The following is a 26,769-nucleotide window of genomic DNA, read 5'->3' as shown; positions in this document are numbered from 1 at the left end:
CCTAATCCCTACATAGTACCCCAGTAGATGTTTCCTCTGATAGTAGCCCCCTACACCAAAGTGGCAATGTGCCTTGTTTGGGGTGAAAATGTAATAAAAAAAAAAAAAAAAAAAAAAAAAAAATGAAACAGTTGCATCTGCGATTGATTTTTCAAAGTGGCGACTAGAAATAATAAAACGTTTATCTTTTGGCGATTGTATTTCTTTCACCGACAATCTTCCAAAGCTCACTACTGAGTGAAAAATATCTTTTCAACTTTTTTTTTTAATAAAACGAACAAAGTTAAATTATTCAAACAATAAAAGTTTAATAGAACAATATACTATTTCATTTTTAATGAAGGCTGTTTAAAAAAAAACATCTGAAGAAATTAGAATGTTCATACCTTCAAGTATCAACGAAAAATTTGTTGTATATTTAGGATTACACTTATTTAAAAAATATACAGAAAAAAACTTTATTATGTACATAATGGTCACAGAATGAAGATGTCGTATTCCAAAAATCACGTGGGTTTGGCTATTAACTTTTCTATTTGACTAGTAAACGAAAATATTTAGTTGTCAAAGGTGAACTAAAGATAGATTTGTCCACAGAGCCTTGTCTAAAAAGCATGTGTGTTCGAAAGGACTTTGGAAATATAATGAAATGCTTTGTTTTTGAGGAACCACGAATGCATTTCATTTGTACTTAAAAAAAATGCAGAGTCGTATTTTTGTTTCTTTCTTTTTTATTTTTGGTTTGTTTCTTCCTGTAACAGTACAGTCAGCTAATATGCAAATGAAATGCTTCTAGTTTGAAATAAACGCCTGCTTTTGCAGAGACAGTGTTGTTTTTGGATGTGGATTGTGATGTTGGAGTAGAAAGTTTTATCAGCAGTACATCGTGTTTTGGAGTTGAGAGTTTTTGACAGCAAAGCATCGAGTTTTGGAGTAGTGAGTCTTGATAGCACAGCATCAAATTTTTAGTAGTGAATTTTGATAGCAGTATGTCGAATTTAACCCCGGAAATCGTTACTTGAAAGCGCAGCTTAGTTAACAATCCATCAGGTCAAGTATACAACTGTTAACACTTGATTGTTTTAACCACAATATCTTAAAAACATACCACTCTTCTCATATGTCTTTTAAAGCAAAAATCAATATTACACATTTAATTGTCATGTCAAAAATAGTAATACATCCCCCCCCCCAAAAAAAAATGAAAATTCATCGAGTAGGACAATTACTGTTGTGCTTTTAGTAAAATGAAGTCTATCGCCATAGACAACAAATATTGCCGCCATGACAACTAATCTAAATTTTGCGTTCCAAATTATGTCCCCTGTGTGTGAACTCTTTATGTCTATTTTAAAACGTCTAAAAGAAATGCAATTTAACCCAATTTTTCGTAAAAATTACTTTTAACTATAAATAACTTCCTACTGGATGATTTTTCATAATTTTTGGATATATTACTATTGTCGACATGACAATTAAGTATGTAATTTGTGTGTTGGTCTTTCAACACTTTCTGCAACCATTTGGGTGAGAAGTGTATCATTTGCTTGATCATCAAACTGTTTGGTTGCCACATTCGGCCTGCATCTTATTATATTGACTGTCACACAAAGTTAGCTATCCACTGGCAGGTGTCCCAAAAGTTTTCCACAGAAGAAAAACATAGCCAGTTTTATGAGAACTTCAGTGATGCTAATCACATTTCTTCATCTTCATTGCAGGATAGAAAGTTCAAGCCCAGCATGCATGCTCTGTGTGTAAACTGCTCTGGGCCCTTGCGCTTCAGGCCAAACTCTGTTAATTTTGCTTTAATTTCCTTTCCTCTTTATTTCAGAATTTTCACAAGAACTCAATATTTGACAACCAATAAAAATTGTTTTAAACCTAAAAATTAACAAGTCTATATCAAATTAACTAATCATATGAAAACAGAATAAACTAAATTGGAGTTTATCCAGTGACGTTTGTGATGTAACTATTCTGTGTTTTCACTTAACAATTTAATAAACAGAAAATGTGGTAAAATTGAATTTTTTTTTTTACAAGGAATTCACCACTTATCAAGTCTCCAAAGCCACTTGAGGATAAGGCTTAATAAGTATAAGGTAGTCACTGAGACAACAGTGTAGTGGTGGAAATTGAGTAGAATTTGATTATTCCACAAGAACTTGTTTACATTGGACTTGAAGGTTTCTATGTTGTAGTCAACTGGAAAGCAGGCCAGTGGAACAGAGTTTCACAGGTGGGAAGTTATAGGAAAACACTTTGTTCATGGAATTTGTATTTTGATTTAGGCACAGATAGAGGAAATTGTTGGTAGTGGTTGTACTAGACAAGTATTTTTGTGAAAGTTTGGTGAGGTGGGGTTATAGATTAAAGCTCAGTCGAGCACTTTTCCCACCTGACTACAACTGACCAGTCGAGCCTGTTTCCCACCTGACTACAACTTGGATGTCTTCAAGTCCAACATAAACAAATTCCTGATGAATCACCCCCTTAAGTAAGACAATTTATCAAATCTCCATTACTAACGATTACTACGATATTATCCCATTGACACCCAATAACCCTTATGCCCGAGTGACTTCCAAGCATTGATAAGTGGTGACTACCGTGTAAAAAAAAATTCTTTTAAATAATAAAGTAGAGACGGGGCTCACAATGTCTCCTCTGTGAGAAAGAGGTTGCAGGGAGGAGAAAATGCCATCACCTATTAAGTTTCAAAGTTGATTTTGAACTTTGTCCAAGGCAGGATAGGTTGCAGCTCCTGCCCAGATATGGCAACAATATTCCATTTTAGGACATATTTTGCTCTCATGCAGGTAGAGAGTTGAATTGGGAGTGAGATATCTTCTGGAGTGGTAGAATGACACAAACATTTTTCAAGCGACCTTGGCAACAGATTTGATGTAAGTTTTCCAGTTTTTTTTTTTATCGGGAATCTCTACAAACAAGCTATAAAGTCACTTGATGTAAGGAGCTAAGAAAAAAAGTACTATAAGGTCAAAATCTTTCCAATGATAAGTGTTAGATGAAATAGATTCTGACCCAGAAAACAGCAATTCTTCCCTTTTTGTCAGAAACATCAATCATGGAATGTGAGGACTAAAGAAGAAAATAATAGAAGTGAGAGTTATGCGACTGCTGGAAATAAACCCAAGATCCACTTTCTACTCTCCTTGGGTCAGGAGTGAAAGTCATTTCCAGAAGCATGTCAGCAGGGTGCTTCTTTGAGATGAGAGCCATTCATATCAATTTGGACCAAGTGGGGATCAGAGCGTTGGTGGTGAAAAAATAGAAGCTTGGTTTGGGATGTTTTAAAATTAACCAGTCACCTTTTACCCCATTGCACCACATGCTCATGGTCAGAGGAGAGAGACTAAGAGAGATCTTGGCCGTTGCTGGCCTTTGAAATGTTCCCATATATCGTAGTGTCAGCTGTGTATATACCGACGAATGAACTTAGAATGTCATTTGGGCGATCATTGATGAAGATAAGATAGAGTGTTGCGCCCTGTTGAATGTTTTTATTTTGCATAAATACCAAAACTTTATTGAGTTATCATTTAAATTTTTTTTAATAATTTGAGAATAAGATAATATTATAAGAAATTCTGTAAAGGAAAATTTTTCGTGAAACTGCACTGGGGCACCACCCCACCCGAAGAGGGTCAATGTGCACTGGTTGTTCAACCTGCAAAGCCGTTCTTAACATGGGAGGTTGGGGGTGTTTATTCTGAAAGGCGTTTTCTTATTTTCAACCTCCTCGTAGTAAACTTCTTATACGTAAGTCTTCGGGTGATCCCCCAGGGCAGCATCACCAAATATTTTTGTAGGGAAGGATGCGCTATATTTGTCTATTCCAGTTTCTTTGCAGATTGTTTTTTTTTTTTATATCAACCGGATGAATATTTGCTGAGCGACTTCTATCGCCTTTCACCGGGAAAGGGCGACAACTGGTCTTTCCTTTGTTTCTTTCGTCATTCTCTCTCAGTTCTCACATCTTCCATTAGAAAAAAAAACTCCAAAAATGGCCGAAGGTCTACAAAAAAGACTTCAAAGTGAAGTGGAACGGTACCAAGCCGTACAAAAAGGTATCTTTTTTTAATCCACTGAAAAAAAAAAAAAAAAAAAAAAAAATACACGCTTTTCAAGTTTGGAGACGAAAAAAAAAAAAAATCTTAACCAAATTCTGTCTAATGGAAAATCTTTTTTTCTTTACGTGACTCCATTTTCCAATGCGGCAAAATGGCATCTTCATCATTTTAATTAAATTAATTTGAAATAGTAGATATTTTATATTCGATTCATTTAATTTAATTAACGTGTCATATTTCTAAGGTGTCGGTCGGTCACGTTTTTAAACTTAATTCAGTCTGCGTTTTTTTTATATGTATTTTAAAACCCTACAAAAACTGGTATTTAGGATTAAAATACATCAAATGATTTGGGTCTTATTTAGAATTACACTTGAACGATTTAATGTATGATGTACTATAAATATAAATGTACTAAAATACACTCATTTAAAACTATTTTCGGTGCTTACTGCGCTAGGCAGACCTGTACGAGAGTGCCCACCCCCTAAAAATGCGTATTCTTCTTCAGTCTTCACCTTTTTAATTTTTTTCCGACGATTTTCATATATTATTGACTTAACTCGAAAAACATTTTTAAAAAGGTGTAAAACACGCTTTTTTTGGGGGGGGGCACTCTCGTACAGGTCCGCTCCGCGCTATTTTGTTTAAATAGTATTTCAAGTTAAAGTCAATCGTGTTTGTACAGTTGTTGCGGTTTATCAAAAACATTAAAAAACAAACAAACGAATATATTAAAAAAGAACAAAGTACTTGTACAGTTTAATCAAGACATTAAAAGATGAAAATATGGGAAAAAGTTTATATTGTTTGTACGTATCCGTTATGGAATGGGTAAAATGTTACATTAAGGCCCGTCTCACGTTCGTATATAACAAAATATTATTATTATTTTTTTTTTTTGTAGATTTCGGTGTGCTAAAAACGAATCTGAAAACCGTTTCCGGCGCAAAATAGTTTCATGATATGAAGAAATTACTTTTTCGAAAAGTGGGTGATCACTTTACAATGTAAATTTAACTTAAAATGAGCACCCACTTTCTGCCCACCTGAGAGAGGGGGCATTTTTAGTGTTTTGTTAAATTTCTTTCCTACCCACTCAATTTTCCTCCCTGCAGAAGCAAATGAATTCGACAAACAAAGCCATTCCTTTAAACTCAAATTTTATTCACAATGTAACAGCAATGAAAGTTCTTTGGTTCTGGTAAGTCCTTTGCAAAAAACGGTGGCCGAATTTGCTTCCATGCGCATGGAGCCTTTAGTTAGAATTCCTTTGTTGGAATGTTAGTTCATTGCTCCTTTGGAAGGATCCATGTTGTTCATGGAGAACACGGGGGGGGGGGGGAATGATGACGCCTATATTCAGGCATAAAGTGAGTCCCATAGAACTCCTGAAGAAATAAGTTCCAATAATCGGATAATAACATGCCGAACGGTAGTAGAATGTCCTCCTTGGTTTGAATAGGTTCAGCAAAATAGGTTGTCTCTGTTTGTAGAGTTGAGTCCTTCGTTCACCGACTGTTTGGTGTCCATGAAGGAATTATCTTGGCTCCCTTGACAGAGCAGCCGCTGGGTTGAGTCCATCCCATTCCGTGTTTTTTCTTAGACTGAAAAATAAACGCATGAATACAAAAAAGGCGCCAGGTCAAATCACCTGACACATTTAAATTTAAACCAATCACAGACCGGCTACTATAGCTTTATGGCCAGCCTAAAAGCAAGATGGAATTTCTCACAGTTTATTGACTAAAAGGTTTTATCGATTTCTTTTTCTGTTTTCATCTTTCATTAAAGACACGGAAATTAAAAAATAAAGAGGTCCTGGATATGACCTTAAACTATATCCGATGGTGAGGCCCCAGCTTGCCGGCTCTGGGGAGTGTGGAGCTACCCTTTAATTGCCATTGCTCCCAGGTCCAATCTGACCCGGACTGGTAGTACCTGTTAAGGTCCCAACTATGGGTTGAATAGAAACCGACTTGCAAAAAACACAAATATATTCTGTTAAAAAAATTTTCTTCAAAATCACCAGATTCGGCATTAAATAACCTGAAAAGGGTTGATATACCGTAAAACAAAAACAACTAACCTAAAAAAATAAAGAAAAATCGGTATTATTTTACTTTAAGGCTCGTCTCACATTCCTATAGAAAAGAATAGATTTTTGTAGTTTTCGGTGTGCTTTAAAAGAATATGGTAACCGTTTCCGTCTCAAATTTATTGTTTGTATGGGATTAACCTCTTAACTCTGGGACTATTTTGTATGCGCATGCACTTGGCTTGCGCGTACAAAAATGGCCACCTGTGATAACATATAGAATTACATGGTTTAATATTTGGAAAACTACTTGTTTTTTGTCTAATTTTAATTTTTCGCCAATACTACACTGTGACGAGGCAGTTTGGTATGCGAGTGGACATTTAACAGCCTTCGTTTATGCTCGCGCGTAGTGTAAACGAAGGATAGGCTGTGAAATGGAAAATAGTCCCAGAGTTCAGGGGTTAATATCATGCAAAAGAAATCAAACAAAAAAAACTTTTTAGCCAATAAACACACAAAAAAATGCCCCTCTCTAAGGTGGCCAGAAAGTGGGTACTCATTTTATGTTAAATTTAGATGGAAAAGTGATCACCCACTTTTTGAAAAAGTAATTTCTTCGTATCATGAAAACTATTTTATTGGGACGAAAACGGTTTTCAGATTCGTTTTTAGCACACCAAAATCTACAAAAAAGAAAATTTTGTTATATACGGATGTGAGACAGGCCTTAAAGTAAAATAGTACCATGGAATGAAGTTCTCCGCAAAAAAATTTCACTTAATTTCATCAAGTAGTTTTTTCTTTCTTTTTTCTTTTTCTTTCTTTTTTTCTTTTTCTTTCTTTTTTTCTTTTTCTTTCTTTTTTTCTTTTTCTTTCTTTTTTTTCTTTTTCTTTTTTTTTTTCTTTCTCTTTTTCTTTTTCTTTTTTCTTTCTCTTTTTCTTTTCTTTTTCTTTCTTTTTTCTTTTTCTTTCTTTTTCTTTCTTTTTTCTTTTTCTTTCTTTTTCTTTCTTTTTTCTTTTTCTTTCTTTTTCTTTCTTTTTTCTTTTTCTTTCTTTTTCTTTCTTTTTTCTTTCTTTTTCTTTCTTTTTCTTTCTTTTTTTTTCTTTTTTTCTTTCTTTTTTCTTTTTTCTTTTTTCTTTCTTTTTTCTTTTTCTTTTTTCTTTCTTTTTTCTTTTTCTTTTTTCTTTCTTTTTTCTTTTTTCTTTTTTCTTTTTCTTTTTTCTTTTTCTTTTTTCTTTTTTCTTTTTTTCTTTTTCTTTTTTCTTTCTTTTTTCTTTTTCTTTCTTTTTTCTTTTTCTTTTTTTCTTTTTCTTTTTTCTTTTCTTTTTCTTTTTTCTTTTTCTTTCTTTTTTCTTTTTCTTTCTTTTTTCTTTTTCTTTCTTTCTTTTTTCTTTCTTTCTTTTTTCTTTCTTTCTTTCTTTTTTCTTTTTTCTTTTCCTTTCTTTTTTCTTTTTGTTTGTTTCTTTTTTTCTTTTCTTTTTCTTTTTTTTTACAGCAAAAAGACAATTTGTTATGATACAGAGCAAAAGGTTTGATTTTTAGGAAGAAAAGCTAGTATTAAAGATGGGAAGGAGTGTTGGCGCTTTAAATTGGGTTATCTCCCCGTGGCGAGTTCGATATTTGCATTTTTTAATGTCTTTATTAAACTGTACAAGTATTTTTTTTTTTTTTTACAGAGAAAAATCAAATCTGAGCTTGTATTACTATACACATAAATTTGAAAAAGTTGTCAAAGGCAAATATATAACAAATGTTATGAAAGGTAAGATAAGTTACTTTTCTACCTGATTGGATAATTTTTTAGTGTTTTTATTTAATGCAGCATGTTTATTCAGCTCAAAAAACATAGTGTTTACTGATGTATTGGAAAATTTAAAATGGCGCCGGACTCTCTGTTGAAACACGGTAAGTTTGAAAAAATGAGTTAAAAATAAGACTAATGCAAATACTTTTAAAAACCCACCGTCACGGTAACATATATTGAGTGAGTTTTCTAACAATATTTTGTATGTTTTTTAATCTTTAACTCATTTTCCCAAACTTACCATGTTCAGCAGAGAGTTTGGCGCCATTTTAAATTTTCCAATACATCAGTAAACACTGTTTTTCGAGCTGAATAAACATGTTACATTAAATAAAAACACTAAAAACATATCCAGTTAGGAAGAAAAGTAACTTATCTTGCTTTTGATAACATTCGTTATGTTTTTTGACAACTTTTTCGAATCTGTGTTTCATTTATTTTAGAGTTTCTCTGCCCCTTTTTTAATTCTTTTTTCATTTTTGTCTTTGTTAATCGCTTTTCCGCTTAAAGGCATCTCCCCTCCTCGTCGATGAAAATAGGCAAGATGGACGATACGATAGAGCTTGTTAAAATTTTTAGTGCTTCTACACTATTGAGACGAAATTTCGGGAGTCGTAATATTGAATTTCACATGAAAACTACGGGGTAAATATTTAACTCGTGCGGTTAAACACACTTAAAAAATGCATTTATTTCTTATTTTAAAAATAATAAATAAAAACCCAATCGTGCGCACCGCACAAAACGAAATTAATAAATTTCAGAGGCGCAAAGATGTCAAAAAATGTGCTCACAGAAATTCTACGGGGAAGAAAACTTAAAATGTGTTTTGTTCGGCGGACGTAGTTGAAAGGCTACCACGTGACAAAGACGCGCACTTTTTAACCAATCAACGTTCAAAGAAAGACTTAATTTTCAAACCTTTTTTTCCCAACTCGCCTGGGAGCCTATCGAAAAATATATAAACGATGAGCGAACTCTTCTCAACCTCATTCACTCTTTGCTCTTTTCTCTTTCTCTCGTCAATGTCTTTGTTGCTACTTCCTTGCCAGCATGATTAAACTCATCTATTAACACGTACGCACGCACGCACAGAGAGAATAATGCAGACATTCAGCCGCACACAGAAACATGTGCTTTCTACCTCTCTTTTTTCGTTTACCAATGTCGTCATTGCTACTTGTTGTCGCCAGCACGACCACACACACCTATTCACACGCACACACAGAATAATTTTTTTTTTTTTTTTATTACATTTTCACCCCAAACAAGGCACATTGCCACTTTGGTGTAGGGGGCTACTCTCAGGGGAAACATCTACTGGGGTACTATGTAGGGATTAGGGCAGCGAGATGTTGGTTCACGTTGCACTTGAACTTATGCATGTCAGTACAGTTGGGGAAGCAGTGACCTGGAATGGAATTCCAAAGTCTAGCAGTTCTGGGGAAGAAACTACTGGAGTAGAAAGATCTTTTACATCTAGGGATCTCTACAGTGTGGGGGTGGGATTTTGCAGCTTGTCGGGTCTGTCGAGGGTGTTCACGTCGTGGGGGCACAAGTGCTTGCAGTTCTTCAGAGCATTCACCATTATAATACTTGTAGAACAGGCAGAGGGATGCAACGTTTCGACGATGGGACAGAGATTGCAAATATTCAGCTGTGCACAGACATTTACTTTCCTCTTTCTTTCTCATATCACAGAAAAGATAAGCCTGTTTTCTCATTAAGAAAACAAAGTACATTCTCTGCCTTTTTCTGTCAATACAACGAACACATTTCACATTTACAAGAACTGTCTACCAAGACACTTTTTGAACACTGAAAAATGATGAAAAATAACAAGTAAATGTTATTTTTGTGCAAAAAAACATAGTTTGTTTCACAGGTTTGATTTAAAAAATTTTTTTTTTTTTTTATTCTTTATTTGTGGTGGAAAAGAATCTAATTAGATCTGAGTACCACTACAAACTACAACAGAACACCAATTAATAAAATTTGTTTTTTTTATAAGTTTTCGGGGTCGCTGACAACGAATCTGGTATGCAAACCTGTCGCAAATTTACTGTTTGCATGGTATTGACCCCTGAACCCTCGTACTATTTTGCATCATTTCACCGTGTTCGTTAACGCTACTCATAAGCGATTCTTATTGAAATGTACATGTGCATGCATGCATGGAACCTTTCACAAGGCGAATGAATACATGGTGGACATTTTAAATGACAGGAAATATTTTTCATAAAATAAAAAAAAATCAGTATTTATGAGAGGTTTACAAAAACTTTTTCATGTTTTTCGTTCCTTTTTTTTGGGTGGGGGGGGAGGTGTATTCAATTATAGAACTGGTATAGTTCTTAACATGTTTCTGCAGTTTAATTAACTGTTTTTCCGTAAGTAACGCGCTGACATAAACCGAACAAAAGAACCGTTTAATTTTTTACAAAAATTTTGTTTACATTTGGAGGGGGGCGGGGGACTGGTTTTGTGGCGACTGCAATAATTCAAACTTGCGAGATCATCCTGGTAATGCTAACAATTTCATATTAATCGCTTAAAATCACTTAAAAATGGTTTTCTTTATAAAAAAATCTACTTGATCAATTTATGTGGTTTTTAGAATATGACATTTTCTTTCCGTGACATGTATGTACACCATAAAGATTTTTCGGTAAGAGTGACTAATACTTTACCTGCCTATGCAAAAAGAAATAGTTTATCTCAAGAAGTGGAAGTTTATGTAAGAACATGGAACTGTAACAGAAAGATGAAACGAATAAGGAACTGAAAAACGAATTGAATTCATTATGTACATTATTAACAAGTGTAGATATTAATTCGTTTTTCAGTTCCTTATTCATTTCGTTTCATCTTTCTGTTACATCCCCACTTTTCGACCTTGTGTCACGTCTTGCTGAGGTGGGCAGCAAGTTAATATCTACACTTGTTAAGACGTGACCCAAGGTTGGAAAGTGGGGATGTCCAGCCAGCGCTCTTAAAGGAGACAGCACTCTGGCCGAGCAAAAAGTGCCTGGGCATCCCTATCGGCATTCCCCGGTAAGGGGCACCTCAGGCAACAGACGATGAATCTAAATGTAGAACGCTAGAGCAACAATGAGCCTGGCCAGTATCAGATGGGTGACTAATTTGGGAATACCAGGTGCTGTATGTAGGAGGACGTTGACACCTTGCAATAGTTGCAAAACCTAACATCGTCATCTCCTCTAACACAGTTGCGACTGGGGACTGCTTGTGAATTTCATGCTCCCATGGAATTTCCTCCTTTGGAGGAAGTCGGTTAAACCCGCATAGGGTTAGTGCCTGCTGTTCCAACGCAAACAAGTTCTTATTGAACTGTCCTCGTAAATAATCGCATTATACCAAATTTCCACTACAAACAATCCCAATGACTATAATACACACATTAATTGTTATCCTCGAGTGGCCTACAGGCTTTGATATGTGGCAACTCCTTTGTAAAAAAAAAAATTACAAAAAGAAAATACTGAGTAACAAGGCCTGGGAGGGTGGACCTCCTAGGTAATATCCAAGTGATGTACCTCAGTCTGACAGGTACAGGGCCAGTTCCTGGCCCTGCATATGTCGGGCCGATTTTCAAGAATGGGTTCTTAACTGCTACTTTCTACCCAGTCTCCAAGCAACTGAAGCACCAAAGAGACTCATCCTTGAACATTAAAAATAATGTACAATAGTATGTTCCATTTAAATTCAAGTGTTGCGATGTCTTTTTGGCACTTATGCCCCCCCCCTCTGAAATAATCGGAAACGAATAATCCTTTTTTGAAATAGTTGGGCTCAATGGTATTTAGAAGAAATGACATTGCCATAAAAAAAATTGTTACTTAAATAATTAAACAAATCGAATATAGCTCTTCTATATTTATTTATTAGCAGGCTGTTCAGCATTGCCTGGTCATAAAATAGACATAAATATATTTTAATTCATACAGAAACTGAGACGTAGTAGTGAGGAGGGACATTCTTTTATTGTTTAAATTACCTGTAGTGTTATAAAAGATGTTGGAAGTGCTCCCCATTGACATCTATGCATTTCTGGGCACGTTTAACAACGTTTGCAGATACTGCCTGTAGATCTTCTCTGGTGATTCTCCTGATAGCGTTGGTAATTTCTCCTTTAGTTAGTCTAGATTGTGAGGATTATTTGAATAAGCTTTCGTAAACATGTCATGAATTTGTGTCAGTGATCTGCGAGACGTGTGGCATGTAGCGCTATCTTGTTGGAAAAAGAATTGCATTTTATCTTGTGGTGTCAGTTGGTCGTTAAGACAAAGATTAGAGAGATCGGACTATTTTTAAACTGTTGTTAAAACAGAAGATTAAGCAATGAGTATTATGCTTTTTCTAAACAGTTCAGTTCAGTAAAAAAAAAAATATTACTTGAGCTGAGATCAAAACCTAAAGACAGTGAGTCAAGTACAATAACCATTATGCCAGCTTGCCACAATTTTTAAAGTGTTTTCAAATCTACTTAACATAAAGAATCTGTCATGTGAAACATTCACGCATGCACATTCATGAAACAGTTGACAGACAGATAAGAGTCCAATGAATTCCGACACCAATTTTTCAATTTGGATCCCTGACTAGCCCTTTTTTCCAGATGAAAACGGATAAAGTTTCCCACATATCTGAATACCCTATATACCAAATTTCAAGTCTGTACATCAAAAGTTCATTGAGTATATACAGGGTGTCCCACTTAAAAGTATCCCAGAAAATGTAGTAGAGAGGAGTAACATTCTTTTATTCTTTAAATTACCTGTAGTGTTCCTATTTACAATGCCTCCCCACGGGACAGAGTTAGACACCAGGGTCGTTTTTTAACGTGGAGAAAAGGAACAAAAATAAAAATTGTCTCAGTCGTGAAGGACTTCTCCTCCACTGACAGAGAACAAGAAAATGAAGTGTAGCATCTGAAGAACAGATACTACACTTTGATCTTGACCCGAATAAAAGATGCTGGAAGTGCTCCTCATTGACATCTATGCATTTCTGGTCACATTTAACGTTTGCAGATACTGCCTGTAGATCTACTCTGGTTATTCTCCTGATAGCGTTGGTAATTTCTCCTTTAGTTGGTCTAGATTCTGAGGATTATTTGCATAAGCTTTCGCAAACATGTCATGAACTTGTGTCAGTGATCTGCGAGATGTGTGGCATGTAGCAACATCTTGTTGAAAAAAGAATTGCATTTTATCTGGTGGTGTCAGTTGATCATTAAGACAAAGATTAGAGAGATCGGGCTATTTTTAAATTGTTTTTAAAACAGAAGATTAAGAAATGCAATTTACCATATAAGTGTATTTTTGTGCAAGGAATCAGAATCTACCACTTGAAAATCTCCAGAAATTAATGGTTTTCAAATAATCTGCAATAAATGCACATAAATATGCTGCAATTCCTTAAAAATGCAATTTTTCCATTAAAAGAAAAAAAGTTAGAGAACACAAAGTTGAATTGTAATGCATTTTATTTACAGAAAACTGAAATCTAAAACTAGGACAGTGTTCAATCATGATTTCACAAATCGATGCAGTGTTCAATCATGATTTCACAAATCGATGCAGTGTTCAATCATGATTTCACAAATCAATGCAGTGTTCAATCATGATTTCACAAATCGATGCAGTGTTCAATCATGATTTCACAAATCAATGCAGTGTTCAATCATGATTTCACAAATCAATGCAGTGTTCAATCATGATTTCACAAATCAATACAGTGTTCAATCATGATTTCACAAATCAATGCAGTGTTCAATCATGACACTAAAAATATTTGCATTATTCATGTTACTTTTTTCATGTTAAGTTTTATCAGTCGATTTAATCACCTTTCTTAGAACTATCTTTCTGTCAAACTCTGAAAAATCTTTCTGTGGAACTCGGTCGGGGGAATCTTTCTGTGGAACTCGGTCGGGGGAATCTTTCTGTGGAACTCGGTCGGGGGAATCTTTCTGTGGAACTCGGTCGGGGGAATCTTTCTGTGGAACTCGGTCGGGGGAATCTTTCTGTGGAACTCGGTCGGGGGAATCTTTCTGTGGAACTCGGTCGGGGGAATCTTTCTGTGGAACTCGGTCGGGGGAATCTTTCTGTGGAACTCGGTCGGGGGAATCTTTTTGCAAGGATCCGTCGCATAGTTTATAAAGTACTTGGAAAAATTCAATTGTAAGTTTTACTTATAGAGGTTAAAGGTTCAATCCTCAGTGTGGTCAACATTCTAAATACAGTTGTGAATTATTTAAGATATCTACCCAGTCTTATTTAACGGAATGAGAGCACGCTACTTCTGTCACATATTTCTGTGGATGAAATAAAGGGTTTGAAATTTCATGAAGATTTCCAAGTTTGACAAATAACATCTGAAGAAGATTGGAGGTTACATTGATCGAAATGATCTGAAAATAATCAAAATGAGAATGGTAGTCAGAATAATTCAAATAATATCAATTATCAATTATCATCTCTAAAATTTTGGAACATAAGTTTGATTGGTCTAAGCAGTTTTTAATTTAAGTTGCACATACAGACAAACAACAACTGCCTTTTATATAGACATCCATTTTGTCGTTTCATTTCAGATATGCAGAAGTATGTGATGGGGAAGCAAAAACTTGATGCTCAATTAAACGAGAACACTTTAGTAAAAGAAGTAAGTAAACGTTTCTTTTTTTTTTTCGTGTGCACAATTTTTGAATCGTTTTTCTGATTCTTTTGTTTTAAATATGTTAATCGAATGGATGCTCACCTAGTGGGAGGTGAAATTAGATATCAGAAAACGACCTGGTTGAAATGGGCTGCGAAAAGTGATGGTCAACCTACAGATTACCAAACAGTTCAAGGCAGTGCTGGCTGCATCATGTAATTATCTCCCTTGAAAACATTAAAAATCTGGACATAACAAAAATTTTTTTTTTTTTTTTTTTTTTTTTTTAAATATTTTATTTATTTTTATTTTTTAAAAAATTTTTTTAGAGTTGGTGCTGAAATAACGGAGTCAAATTAAGTGTCAAAAATCAGTTTAGTTAAAACTGGTTACCAAGAAGCCATGGTGAGCCTACATATGACTAGACAGTTCAAAGCAGTGCTGGATGCATCATGACTGTTTTTTTATTTATTTATTTTTTACACGGTGGTCACCACTTATCAAGCCCTGGAAGCCACTCAGGGATAAGGGTTATTGCAAGTACAGTACGTTAGTGTGGAGATTTATTGAAGTGTTTACTTGAGGTGGCGGTTCATTAGGAATTTGTTTACGTTGGACTTGAAGACATCCAGGTTGTAGTCAGGTAGGAAGCAGGCAGACGGAACAGAGTTCCACAGGCGTGCAGTTCTAAGAAAGAAGCTTTGTTCATGGAATCTACGTTTTGGTTTAGGTACAGATAAAGAGTGGGGAAAATTTTCACAGTGGATTCAGCTAGACGGGTGTTTTTCGTGAAAGATGGGCAAGGGCAAGGGGGAACCAGAGATTGGAGTTCAGATGAGCACCTGCCATGAAAATAACGATAAAACAAGGATAGGCTTGCAACGTCTCTTCTGTGGGAGAGAGGTTGCAGGGAAGAGAAAAGGGCATCCCCCACTAAGCCACAAAGTCTATTTTGTACTCTGTCAAGGCAGGATAGGCTGTTTTTAGCAGCTCCTGCCCAGATATAGCAGCAGTATTCCATCCTTGGACGTACTTGGCTTTTATATAGATAGAGAATTGCATCAGTAGTGAGATATCTTCTGGAGCGGTAGAAGGATCCCACCATCTTTTCAGCGACCTTGGCAACAATATTTTCGAAAGTCATCCTCTCCTTTCGATTGTCTAACCTTAATTTAAACCTACGCCACTTCTGGTTTAGTGGTGGTCGTAACAGCAAAGACGTCAGGTTTTTTCCTGTTCTTTTCCTCCTTTGTGATACGGGTTCGAGCCTGCCTTCCTACTACCACTTTTTTTTTTTTTTTTTTTGCTCAACATACACCTCCAAACACCTGAGCAACGCCGGGCTGATATGCTAGTAAGAAAGGAAGATAGTTTGAATATGATTGGGTGTTCGTGGTCACTGCTCCCCCCCCCCCCCCATTTATACACTCTTCCTGTTTCTCTTCATTCTTAAAAAAAATCTGATGGATTATTTTGATGTGTTTAATTGAAGAGAAGCTGAGACAAATTTGATAATTTTTGATATTCATTCCCGAACCGTTTGAAATATTGAATTGCAATGTTTTTATGTACTATTGGTACGTTTTAGAGTTGGACAACTACAAAGCATCGGAATATGAAAGTTAAGTACATCATGTAGATTCGCACCAGATCAAACATCTGGGCTTGACCTTTACTACCGACCTGAAATGGAACACATATATCAAATCAATTGCCAAGGTCGCTAGAAAAATGGTAGGATCCTTCTACCATTCCAGTAGATATCTCACTCGTGATGCAATTCTCTACCTCTATAAAAGCCAACGATGGAGTACTGTTGCCACATCTGGCCAGGAGCTGCTAGAAGCAGCTTATCCTGCCTTGACAGAGTTCAAAATAGACTTCGTAACTTAATGGGGATGTCCTTTTCTGTTCCCTGCAACCTCTTTCCCACAAAAGAGACTTTGCGAGCATGTCTCTGCTTTATCATTATTTTCATGGCAAGTGCTTGACTGAGCTTCAATATATGGTTCCCCCCTTGCCGAACTTTCACGAAAAACACTCATCTAGCCAAAACCACTATCAATAATTTTCCACACTCTTTCTCTGTGCTTAAACCTAAATGTAGATTCCATGAACAAAGCTTCTTTCTTACAACTGCACGCCTGTGGAACTCTCTTCCGTTTGCCTGTTTTCCAGCTGGCTACAATCTGATTGTCTTCAAGTCCAATGTAAACAAGTTCTTGATGAACCGTCCCCCTAAGTAATCCAATTAAGAAAATTTCCACTACTTATGTTTACTACACTATAATCACATTGATTAATGTATGCCCATTAACCCTTATCCCTTTTTTTTTTTTTTTTTTTTTTTTTTCTTCCTGGTCCCTCAACCAAGGAAGGATTGAACCTACAAATTCACTCCTGTTCGTCCATTTGCACTTTTCTCAAAATAATCACACTTTGGATTTTTTGGAAATTTTGTACAAAATATTTGTCAATGGTGAAACTAAATTTTTGCCAGAATGGATTTTCCAGAATAACTTTGGTTGTTCCCCTAGGGGTCATTATAGGGGTAAAATTGCCCCCAAATCCTTTGCCCATTCGTTTGTCCACACTTTTCTCAATAACCACTCCTTGAATTTTTTTAAAAATTTTACACAAACATTAGTCATGATGAGAGTAAGTTTTTCACTCGTAGAAAGGGACCCTGCATGCTCAGCTTGTTTTTCTTTCAGAGAGAAATGGATGTTGGAGTATCAAATATAAAAAAAAACTCTGACCGAGTTGCTACCTTTTTTTTTTTTTCTTTCAGCTGTGGGGTTTCTCTTGGGGTCCCAAACCACCAGAATCTACACCATTGTCGACATGGCTTATTCTCTGATTGAGGCAGGGTCACATAGTCCTGGTGCAATTCTTTGAGGTCCAACTTCTCAGGCTTTACTTTCTCACCCTTTGAGAAGGAGTTAGTTTCAGGCTAATTGCCTGAGGAATGCCAACAGGGCTACCCAGGCTTTTTTTTTTTGCAGGCCAGATAGCTCTTCCTCTAAAACACTGGCTTCTCAAATCCCACTTTCCTCACCCTTGTGTCACATTTTTCTACCATGGGAAGGAGGTAAATAATACTCCTTTCTGCAAGAGTAAACTATTCATAGCCACAACCCAAGATAACCACTTTAATAAAAACCAAGAAACACCTCCACAAGTCAAACATTCACTCGAGCTAAGGATGCTTTGGTTTGTCTCAGGACTATTTGCACATCATGCAGAGCAACAGGTGGCTGCTCAGTTTTTGTCCAGAAGTTCCCTTATGTTAAAAGACAAAAGTACAGAAAAATTTGTATGATGTACATACCCGTGACAAAACGAAAATATCATATTCCAAAAATCACATAAATTGACCAAATAGTTTTATTGTTATATAAGAAAATAAAATTTTATGGGTATCAGAGATGTGACTATCTCGCTGCCATTTGGAAAAAAAAATCTCAAACAATCATTCAAAACTTGCAAGATTTGTTAGGAATTCCCATTAATCATTTCAAAATTATTTTCCTGTGTAAAAATAAAACTGCTTCATCGATTAACGTTATTTTTTGAATATGATGATTTCATTTAATCACAGATTCCTGTTTTTAAATATAGGAGGGAGTGCTGGACAAGGACCTACATTTTTGTTTATTTTTTTTTTTTTAATACAATGAATACAACAGACACCATTTTATTTTTCTGATAACAGTAAACGCCAGTTTTGTATTTGGTTGTTTCTTTCTGACAGATTGTTGTTTTCAAGATTTATGCTGAACAACTCGTTTGACTTGCAAAACAATCGGTACAAGACCAGAATTCAACCTTAAAAAAAAAAATAAAACAAAAAAATTGGTGCTTCTATCTTTTTAAATAACAAAAAAAAATACTGAATTTCAAGTAAGACAAATGGTACCTACATAATTGTCATGTCACACACAGTAACACATCCAAAAATTACAGAAAAGGTAGAAAAACAGTTCTGATAAGGGTAACAATATTTTGCTATGAGGCGGACGTATTGGGTCATATGACATAACCAAAGAGGAAGTAACTCCGTTGAAACTATGTATAACAGACAGAATTTATTCCAAAAACAAAAATAAACATAACATATATACATAATTTGTGAATTTTTCCAAAAATCTTTTTTGTAACTGTTTGATTTTTTTTTTTAAAATAACAGTGAGCTTTGGCATTAGATTTCCGAGAAATTGAAAACTTAATTACCTCCCCTGTTAACTCTCCAATTCGAGTCGGAAGATTTTGAAACTGAATCAGTAGATTTTACAAATGTCTTTTTTCATGATTAATTAATCTTCTACCTTATCTTTTTCCGTGATTTTTGGATATGTTATCATTTGCGACTTGACAAATTATGTAGGGACCATTTTGTTTTAATTGAAATTCAATATTTTTTTTTTATTTAAATATAGAAGCATCGAAAAATCTTTGCTTTACGTATCAGTCATGGAATCAAAATGTCATATTCCAAAAAATAACGTAAATTGATCAAGTAGTCTAATTTTTAAAAAAAAAACATTTTTAATTTATTTTGTTTTTGAGTTTTATCGATTCATAGTACATTGTAGACATTAAAAGGCTGATTTTAAAATCCTTGTAGTTCGAATTAAGTTGTCTCCTTTTATTAAACATGTTAGATCAAAATACATTGTCTTGCTTTCTTACAAAATTTGCTTAGTTAAAAAAAAATAACTACTTGACTAATTTGTGATTTTTGGGATATGACATTTACATACATTGGCATGTACATCATAAAGATTTTTCTGTAGTGTTGTTTTTTAATAAGTTAATTTTACATAAATAATCACTTGCTGCTGTGTCAATCCAGAAATTTATGTTTGCTTTTAACTAAATCAGCTGGACCTACTCTGATTAATTGCTCACTTGTAAGTCTGTGGCTACAATCAAGTTTCAAGATCAAAGTGTAGTATCTGTTCTTCAGATACTGCACTTCATTTTCTTGTTCTCTTTCGGTGGAGGAGAAATCCTTCACGACTGAGACAATTTTTATTTTTGTACCTTTTCTCCACATTAAAAAACGACCCTGGTGTCTAACTCTGTCCCGTGGGGAGGCATAGTAAATAGGTACAATCAAGTTTACCACCTAATCACGAAACTAGCTGGTGCCAGCTAACGTCGTAACGATGTTCCTTTGCTGCTCTTGGTTAGTTGAAAAACAAGAGACAGATTTTGTTGCTTTATGAAAACCATTATTTGAAAGGAAAAGTTTAAGTGACACCTAGGGATCAGAGGTGACCCCCGAAAAAAAAAAAAAACTCCCAGAAATTGAGAAAATCACATGGCTTCTGGAGAGAGAGAGAGAAAGAGATAATTCTGTTTCTTTCCTGATGATGCTTCACGCAAATCATTCTCAATGTAGCTAAGTATAATGAGACAATGTACCTTTCTTTTTCTAGTTTGTTTATAAATGTTCCCTTATGATTTACTAGCAAGGTTACCTGGCATTTTCCAGGGCAAAAGTGTAATCTATTTATATTAAAACGTATCTCTCTACTTCTCTCTATCCATCTTTCTCTGCCCAATCACCCAGCTCACTCATTTCTCACTAGCTGGAGATACACACACACGCACGCACGCACAATTCTCCTTTGCACAACAGATCTCTCAAGTAATGAGTCGACATTTTCTTTCAAAATTAATACATAATAACGTTGAAAGAAATCCACCCCCTGATGAAAGTTGACCCACAGATATTATTCATCCAGGGCAACACTGATCAAGAATATACCAACTTTTGTGGGCGTTTGTTTTGCAGGTTTTGACCTTTAGCTGGACATACAAACAAACATACACACAGACAATATAATGGACTATCCTGGGTGCCCAGCGTTGCCCCGGTGTTGGAAGTGTGTGTTGAGCAAAAAAAAAAGTGATAGTAGGCAGGCATGCTCAAACCCGTACCGTGAAGAAGGAAAAGAATGTGAAAAAAAAAAAAAATAGTGACATCTTTGCTGTTGCGTCCATCGCCAAACCGGAAGTGACAAAGGTTTAAATTAAGGGCGATACTAAGAATACAACTGCAAATTACTTAAGACTTCTACCTACTTGATCTACAGCATGCTACCCCCGTGGGTTAAATGAATATTTCTGTTAAAAAATTATACACCTGAAAAAGGTTACTGGTTACATCGGCGAAAACATAACTCTCCAGATGAGAACAATAGTCCGAATAATCTAAATACTACAAATTATCAATCCTAATCTAAAAAATTCCGAAACCCAACGTCAAAACTGAGGATATAATAGCTTATACATGTCGTAGACGAGCAAAACTCGTATAATTTAAAAATTTTCTGTCACCATTTATTGCAATAATTTTTGTAAATGTTAATAGTTTGACATTTTTAAAAAAAAAAATTTCCTTTTTTTTTTCTCTTTTAGGAACTGGATTATTTGGAGAAGGAATCCTGTGTCTACAAAATGATTGGCCCGGTTTTGGTGAAGCAAGACCTTGAAGAAGCGAAACAGAATGTGCAGAAAAGGATGGACTACATCAGCGGTGAACTGTGAGTAAAACAGGTTATCCTTCTTGTCAATCACTTGCTGAAGTACTCCTGTGATACTATCGAGGTTGTCCCCCCCCCCCCATCCTGTAAGTGTTAGGAATTTAAAATAAGGGAGTAGGGGGTTACAACAAAAAAAATGAGGAAATAGGTTTATCAACAGAACAACGCAGAGAAAGTTGTTCACCAAGGTAAACAAAGCAAGCTGACATGGCATGGTTAATCAAGATGTGGCCGAACATAAAGGTAGATACATTTAAGGTTAAGTATGGTTGTGAGTTTTATGACAGTTTATGGATTGTCTTGGGTCTGTTACGGTTGAGTATAGTTTTTGAGTCTGACACAGTTGAATGTAGGTTGTAGCTCAAAACAGATCAGGACAAGCTGACAGCAACTGATGAATGTGGCCTCAACAAGCTGCTGTATAGCTGTGGATGTTAGCGTTCAGAGGGTCAATGGTGTTGCCTGCCCACCCAGAGTGCAACTTACATTTGCAGAATAGGTTGGAGTTTGTGTTTTTTTTTTTTATATTATATTATTTTTATAATTATGAATCAAACGCCATAAATAAATTTGAATATATAAAAACATCATCATGAAAATTTTTTTTCTGAAATTATTGGATTCAACATGAAATAATCTAAAAAGGGTTGATATGCTGTAAAACAAAACAACCAAACCAAACATCATGAATAAATATTTGAAAATATAAAGAACTTAAAGCATAAAAGCTTTTCCTAAAATTACTGGATTTAGCATTAAAAAGGAAAAAAAAAAAGTGGGGGTTAATATAACATAAAATGAAATAACTAAAGCAATCTACAAATACAAGATGCCTAATATATTTGAGGACAGATTTATAATTAAACAAATAATAGTAACAGATATATTATTTTTTGCTTTTATCTTATAACTAGCAGGGGTGCCCGGCATTGCCCGGGGGTGTGTTTTCAGAAAAAAAAAAAAAGTTGTAGTAGGCAGGCAGGCTTGAACCCGAAGCCTTGACACAAAGGCGGAGAAAAAGTGAAAGAAAACGTGACATTTTACCGCTCGGCTCGGCCACGACAGGACAGGAAGTGAAAAGCGTTCTAATTTAGCGATCAAAAAGTTGACATGCAGAAAGTGAAAGTGAATGAGTTCATTCAGGCGAAGAAATGCAATCACGCACTTAAGTGTAGCTTCCACCTCCCTCCAAGATGGGGTGAGGCTCTGGCAGTGTCTTAATGAATAGCAATTGTCTGATATGAAGGGTATTCCCCACAGAGATCAAAGCTGATTGCCTTTCAAGATGTGCTGGCCATAAAGGCTAGCAAATCGATTTTATTTTGATATTTTTATATGAAAAAGCCAAACACGAGAGGGCGGAATAGCAGGAATTTTATAAAAGTCAATTAAAATAAATGTAGACACAACGTCCGTTCGCAAATCGTAGATATTATAATCTAGGGAGTATATAAGAAGTTGTAAGGAAAAAGTACCCAGCATGCAACTTTATCAAACTGTTTTTAACCTAATAGGAACCATTTGTCATGAATAATTATTTTTCTACCTTATTGTTTTTTGTAATTTTTTGATATGTTACTACTTGAGACCTAGCAGTTATGTAGGTAGTATTTGTTATACTTGAAATTCAATATTTTTTGTTATAATATAGAACCTTTTTTTTTTTTGTCTTTTTACTGAAAAGCTTTTTTGAAGGTAAGAATAAATATATTATTTTGTAATTTTAACAAATTTTGATGTTAATAGATGTAGGACAGTTAAGATAGTTAAAGTTAAATCCTTAATCAGTAACGTTCCCTTCTTCAGATTTTTTTTTTTTGTTTTTAACATAGTTTTTTTTTGCACCTCATTTAAAATACTATCAGTTTGTTGTGTTGGCAGTACTCTACGACTTACTCCATCGTCTGTACTAACTTGTCCAGTCTAGTTAGATTTATTGTTGTATGCTGCGCCACAATTTAAAATTAATAGCTAAAACAGTTTTTTTTTTTTCCTCTAATTTATCAAAAGCTGTCTGCTCAGGTTTTAATTGGCTTATCACATTTGTTGTCACATTCTGATTGGCTGATCAACTTGACCTGTGCTCAGCATATTCTGGCAGTTTCCAGTGCAGCCCTACCAGACATTTACAAAAATTTGGTTCGCAATATGCATTAGTATTAAATAAAGACCTGGTCAGAGATATTTGGTTTGGAGGTTAATTAAATCCAAGAATGTACAGATTTATGTTTTAAAAAATGACAAGCTACAAGCAAATTTATTTACAAACTAAATTTCCACACAAAAAAAAATCCATCAGTTTATCAACAGAACAATTTACATTGCGAGATTAGTGAAGTTACCTCCCTTTCATCGTACAATGGTCGTTCTAATTTAGCAATATCCATTAAACAGCATTTATATTATATTTCTCTTTGTCTTTCTGTTCCACTTTTTCTCGGAAACTATTGGGCCGATCTGTCTGAAATTTTGTATATACCTTTGTTATGACAAGACGCAGTGAACAAAATATTATGGTATTCATTTGATGTACATTTAAGGTTTAGTAGGGATTAGTTACCACAATACAACATTTAGTTTAGAAGTTTGGTGTAAAGTCTAATTGATGGTCTATAACTTTTGTCCAGTTTTTAACAGACTAAAAAGTTTAATTATTTTACATAGATTTAAATCAATCAAAATACAATTATTAATCAATTTTAATTTAAATGCAGTATGCTTTTTTCTGCAATGATGAAATTAAACCCAATGTTTTTTTTAACGTGGGGAAAAATCCACTTTTCCCTAAAAATGTGTAAGTAGCAATACCACATCATTTTTTTCTTTACATCGAATAAACTCAAATCAAGCATTATTGGAAAGAGTATGAAAAAGAAATATTATCTTTTAGTTTTTTTTTTTTTTTAAATCGGACCATTAGAACTGAAGTTATGACCATTCAAAGGTTCACTGGATATTTTGCCTTGTCAATCCTATTCAAATCCATACAAGTTTTTGACTAAAATTGGTAGGAAATTTGCACAATTTACAGACTAACCCATCTTTAAAAAAGCTGTGTCTTCATATCTTTTAAAAATATTATGATGAAATTTTGAACATAGTATCATGACACCATGAAGGTTCAGATGGCTGTATTTACAACATTCTCACTTGGTAACTTGCAGACCAATAAGCATACTTCAGTTTCATTTTTAATGGCTTTAAATACAAACATCATAAAAACAGCTAAGAAAAATGGTAAGTAAAACTTTATCATATGAAGTACTATTCTGATGGACATCATCATTTGTCTATATCACATCATGAAAAATCCAAGGTAGCGACCAGGAAATCCAAGATGGCTACCACGACACGATTCAAAGAAATTAATAACAAAATCTGGCTTGTGACATATCGAACGAAAGGAAATTTTGTACAGATTATAACTATAATATTTTTTTAAGTACATTAAACTAATTAGCATAATTAAGTTTCATTTTAACGGCTTTAAATTGCCGTGACAATTATTGGGTACGTTTCTACCACTATTTTGTATAATTTTATATTTTTAAGTCATCATACATTTCATTATTGATCATAAATTTACAATATAATTACGGCCCTGTCAGTAGGGCATTAGAATACACCGACTGCCCCCCCCCCCTGCAGAGGGTAAAAGTCCTTCAATGGGGGTCCTGGATATGACCTTAAACTATATCCAGTGATGAGGCCCCACTTTAGGGAGTGTGGAGCCACCCTTTAATTACCATTGCTCCCAGGTCCACTCTGACCCGGAGTGGTAGTACCTGTTAGGGTCCCAACTATGGGTTAAATAGAAACCGACGTGAAAACAACAAATATATTCTATAAAAAAAATTTTTCTTCAAAATCTTTGGATTCGGCATTAAATAAGCTGAAAAGGGTTGATATGCTGTAAAACAAAAACAACCAATCAACCAACAATATAATTACATCAGTATTGCATAGTTGAGAAAACTCACCAGCATCTCCTCAATATTCTCTGTCTTCAAATGTAAAGACTTGAGATTGTTTGGTAACGTTAAGTGTCTCAGTGTAACGTCATGCAAAATATGCATTAAAGGCATAAGGAAGTTGAAAGGTCTACAAAAGAAAAGATGGATCGATATGTTGGGAATGGACAAACATACACATAAACCAAATGAACACCATGGCCCAAAATCGGAGGACTTGGAAGACATTCAGCTATGCTAGTATGTATTTTGCAGCTTGCTGAGAAAATGTTTGATGATTAAAAAAAAAAAAAAAGTTTATTTAATAAGCTTTGACTCTTATTTTGTCCTCCCAGCAGATGTGAACGAAGGAGACAAAAGGGTTCTTATCCAAAAAGAAAAATGTGTATGATGTACGTACCTGTGATGGAAAGAATATATTGATCAAGTAGTTTTATTTTTAAATAAGAAAATAAAATTGTATGATTAATCAAAGAGCAGCTATCTTGTCCACCATTTTGGAAAGAAAAATTTTAAGAAGCAAAATGGAGATAAAGCAGCAATAATTCAAACTTGCAAGATTTATGTTGTAATGCCTATTTAAAATTTTATAATGATTTTCTTTATAAAAATAAAATAACTTGATCAATTTACATAATTTTTGGAATATGATATTACCATTTCGTTGTGGGTACATCATACAGATTTTTCTTTCAGTTTTTTTTTTTTGATATAAGGACAATTCTGGATAAGAATCGACAAAAAGTATTGAAATGAATGTAGATTTTGTTTTTTATTTGACTGAATTTTAGCAAGTTTAAAAAATGTATTATTTTGTTTGTCATGCTTAAGTTATTAATAGTATGATGCTCAAGTTAGAAAGATGATTTTCTTTGTTCTGATCAAATAAATGCATCTCAATAAACAATCTATTCTTGTCTTCTTTTGCAGAAAGCGCCATGAAAGCACAATCAAAGATTTAGAAAAGAAACAAGAATCTCACCGAGAAACCCTAAGCAAATTACAGCACCAATTCCAGCAGGCACAGGTGAAGGCAGCTGTAAGGGCTTAAAAAAAAAAAAAAAAAAAAAATAACCACCTAAAAGTTTCACCCATTCTCTCCAACAATGACGTTTTTCTAACTTTGGCATTTTACCGTCAGCCTTTTTTTTTTTTTCTAAATTTTATTGTATTTGTTTCAATTCCAAATCATTTGTATAATTAAAATCGTTTTTCTGATTTGAATTTGTGTTTATTTTAAACTTTGAAAGCCATGTTTAATTAATTTCAGTAGAGTTTCTAATGGGTAGCTATTCTGTATAAGTCCTGGAGATGAAGCATTTTCGGTGGGTTGCTGTTCTGTACAAGTCTCGGACTTTAAAATTTTGCAAAGAGGAAAGATCTATCTAGTGTTGATACGAAAAAAATTATGTGTGGGAATGCTGAAAAATTCAATATTTTTATGGATCAATTCTGGTTTCTGATTGGTTACTAGCAAAACGTGGCTTCATTGGATTGGTCAGTTCCTATGGTCAATGTCTGTAAGTAAAAGCTTCCGACTTTCTCCAATCATACCCCATTATAATTATAAATATTGCAACAGTAGAAAATACTCATTTTTTATGATAGGTGTGCCGC

At 34.5% G+C, this 26,769-nt stretch overlaps 1 protein-coding gene across 1 annotated transcript; it reads left to right on the top strand.

The window, feature by feature from the left end:
* Positions 1-3,929: 3,929 nt before the first annotated feature.
* LOC145254797 (prefoldin subunit 6-like) lies at positions 3,930-26,376 on the top strand. The gene is made up of 4 exons (XM_080113584.1): positions 3,930-4,094; positions 14,563-14,633; positions 21,057-21,181; positions 26,083-26,376. Exons 1-4 carry the CDS (start codon positions 4,031-4,033, stop codon positions 26,201-26,203), a joined length of 381 nt encoding a protein of 126 aa, XP_079969710.1. The 5' UTR covers positions 3,930-4,030; the 3' UTR covers positions 26,204-26,376.
* Positions 26,377-26,769: the final 393 nt, after the last annotated feature.

This window comes from Euprymna scolopes, chromosome 30, assembly GCF_053919585.1.
Source record: "Euprymna scolopes isolate OS-2025 chromosome 30, ASM5391958v1, whole genome shotgun sequence".
Lineage (NCBI taxonomy): Eukaryota > Metazoa > Mollusca > Cephalopoda > Sepiida > Sepiolidae > Euprymna > Euprymna scolopes.
Note: the sequence above shows the minus strand (reverse complement) of the source record. Positions and strands in the feature narration are given on the sequence as shown.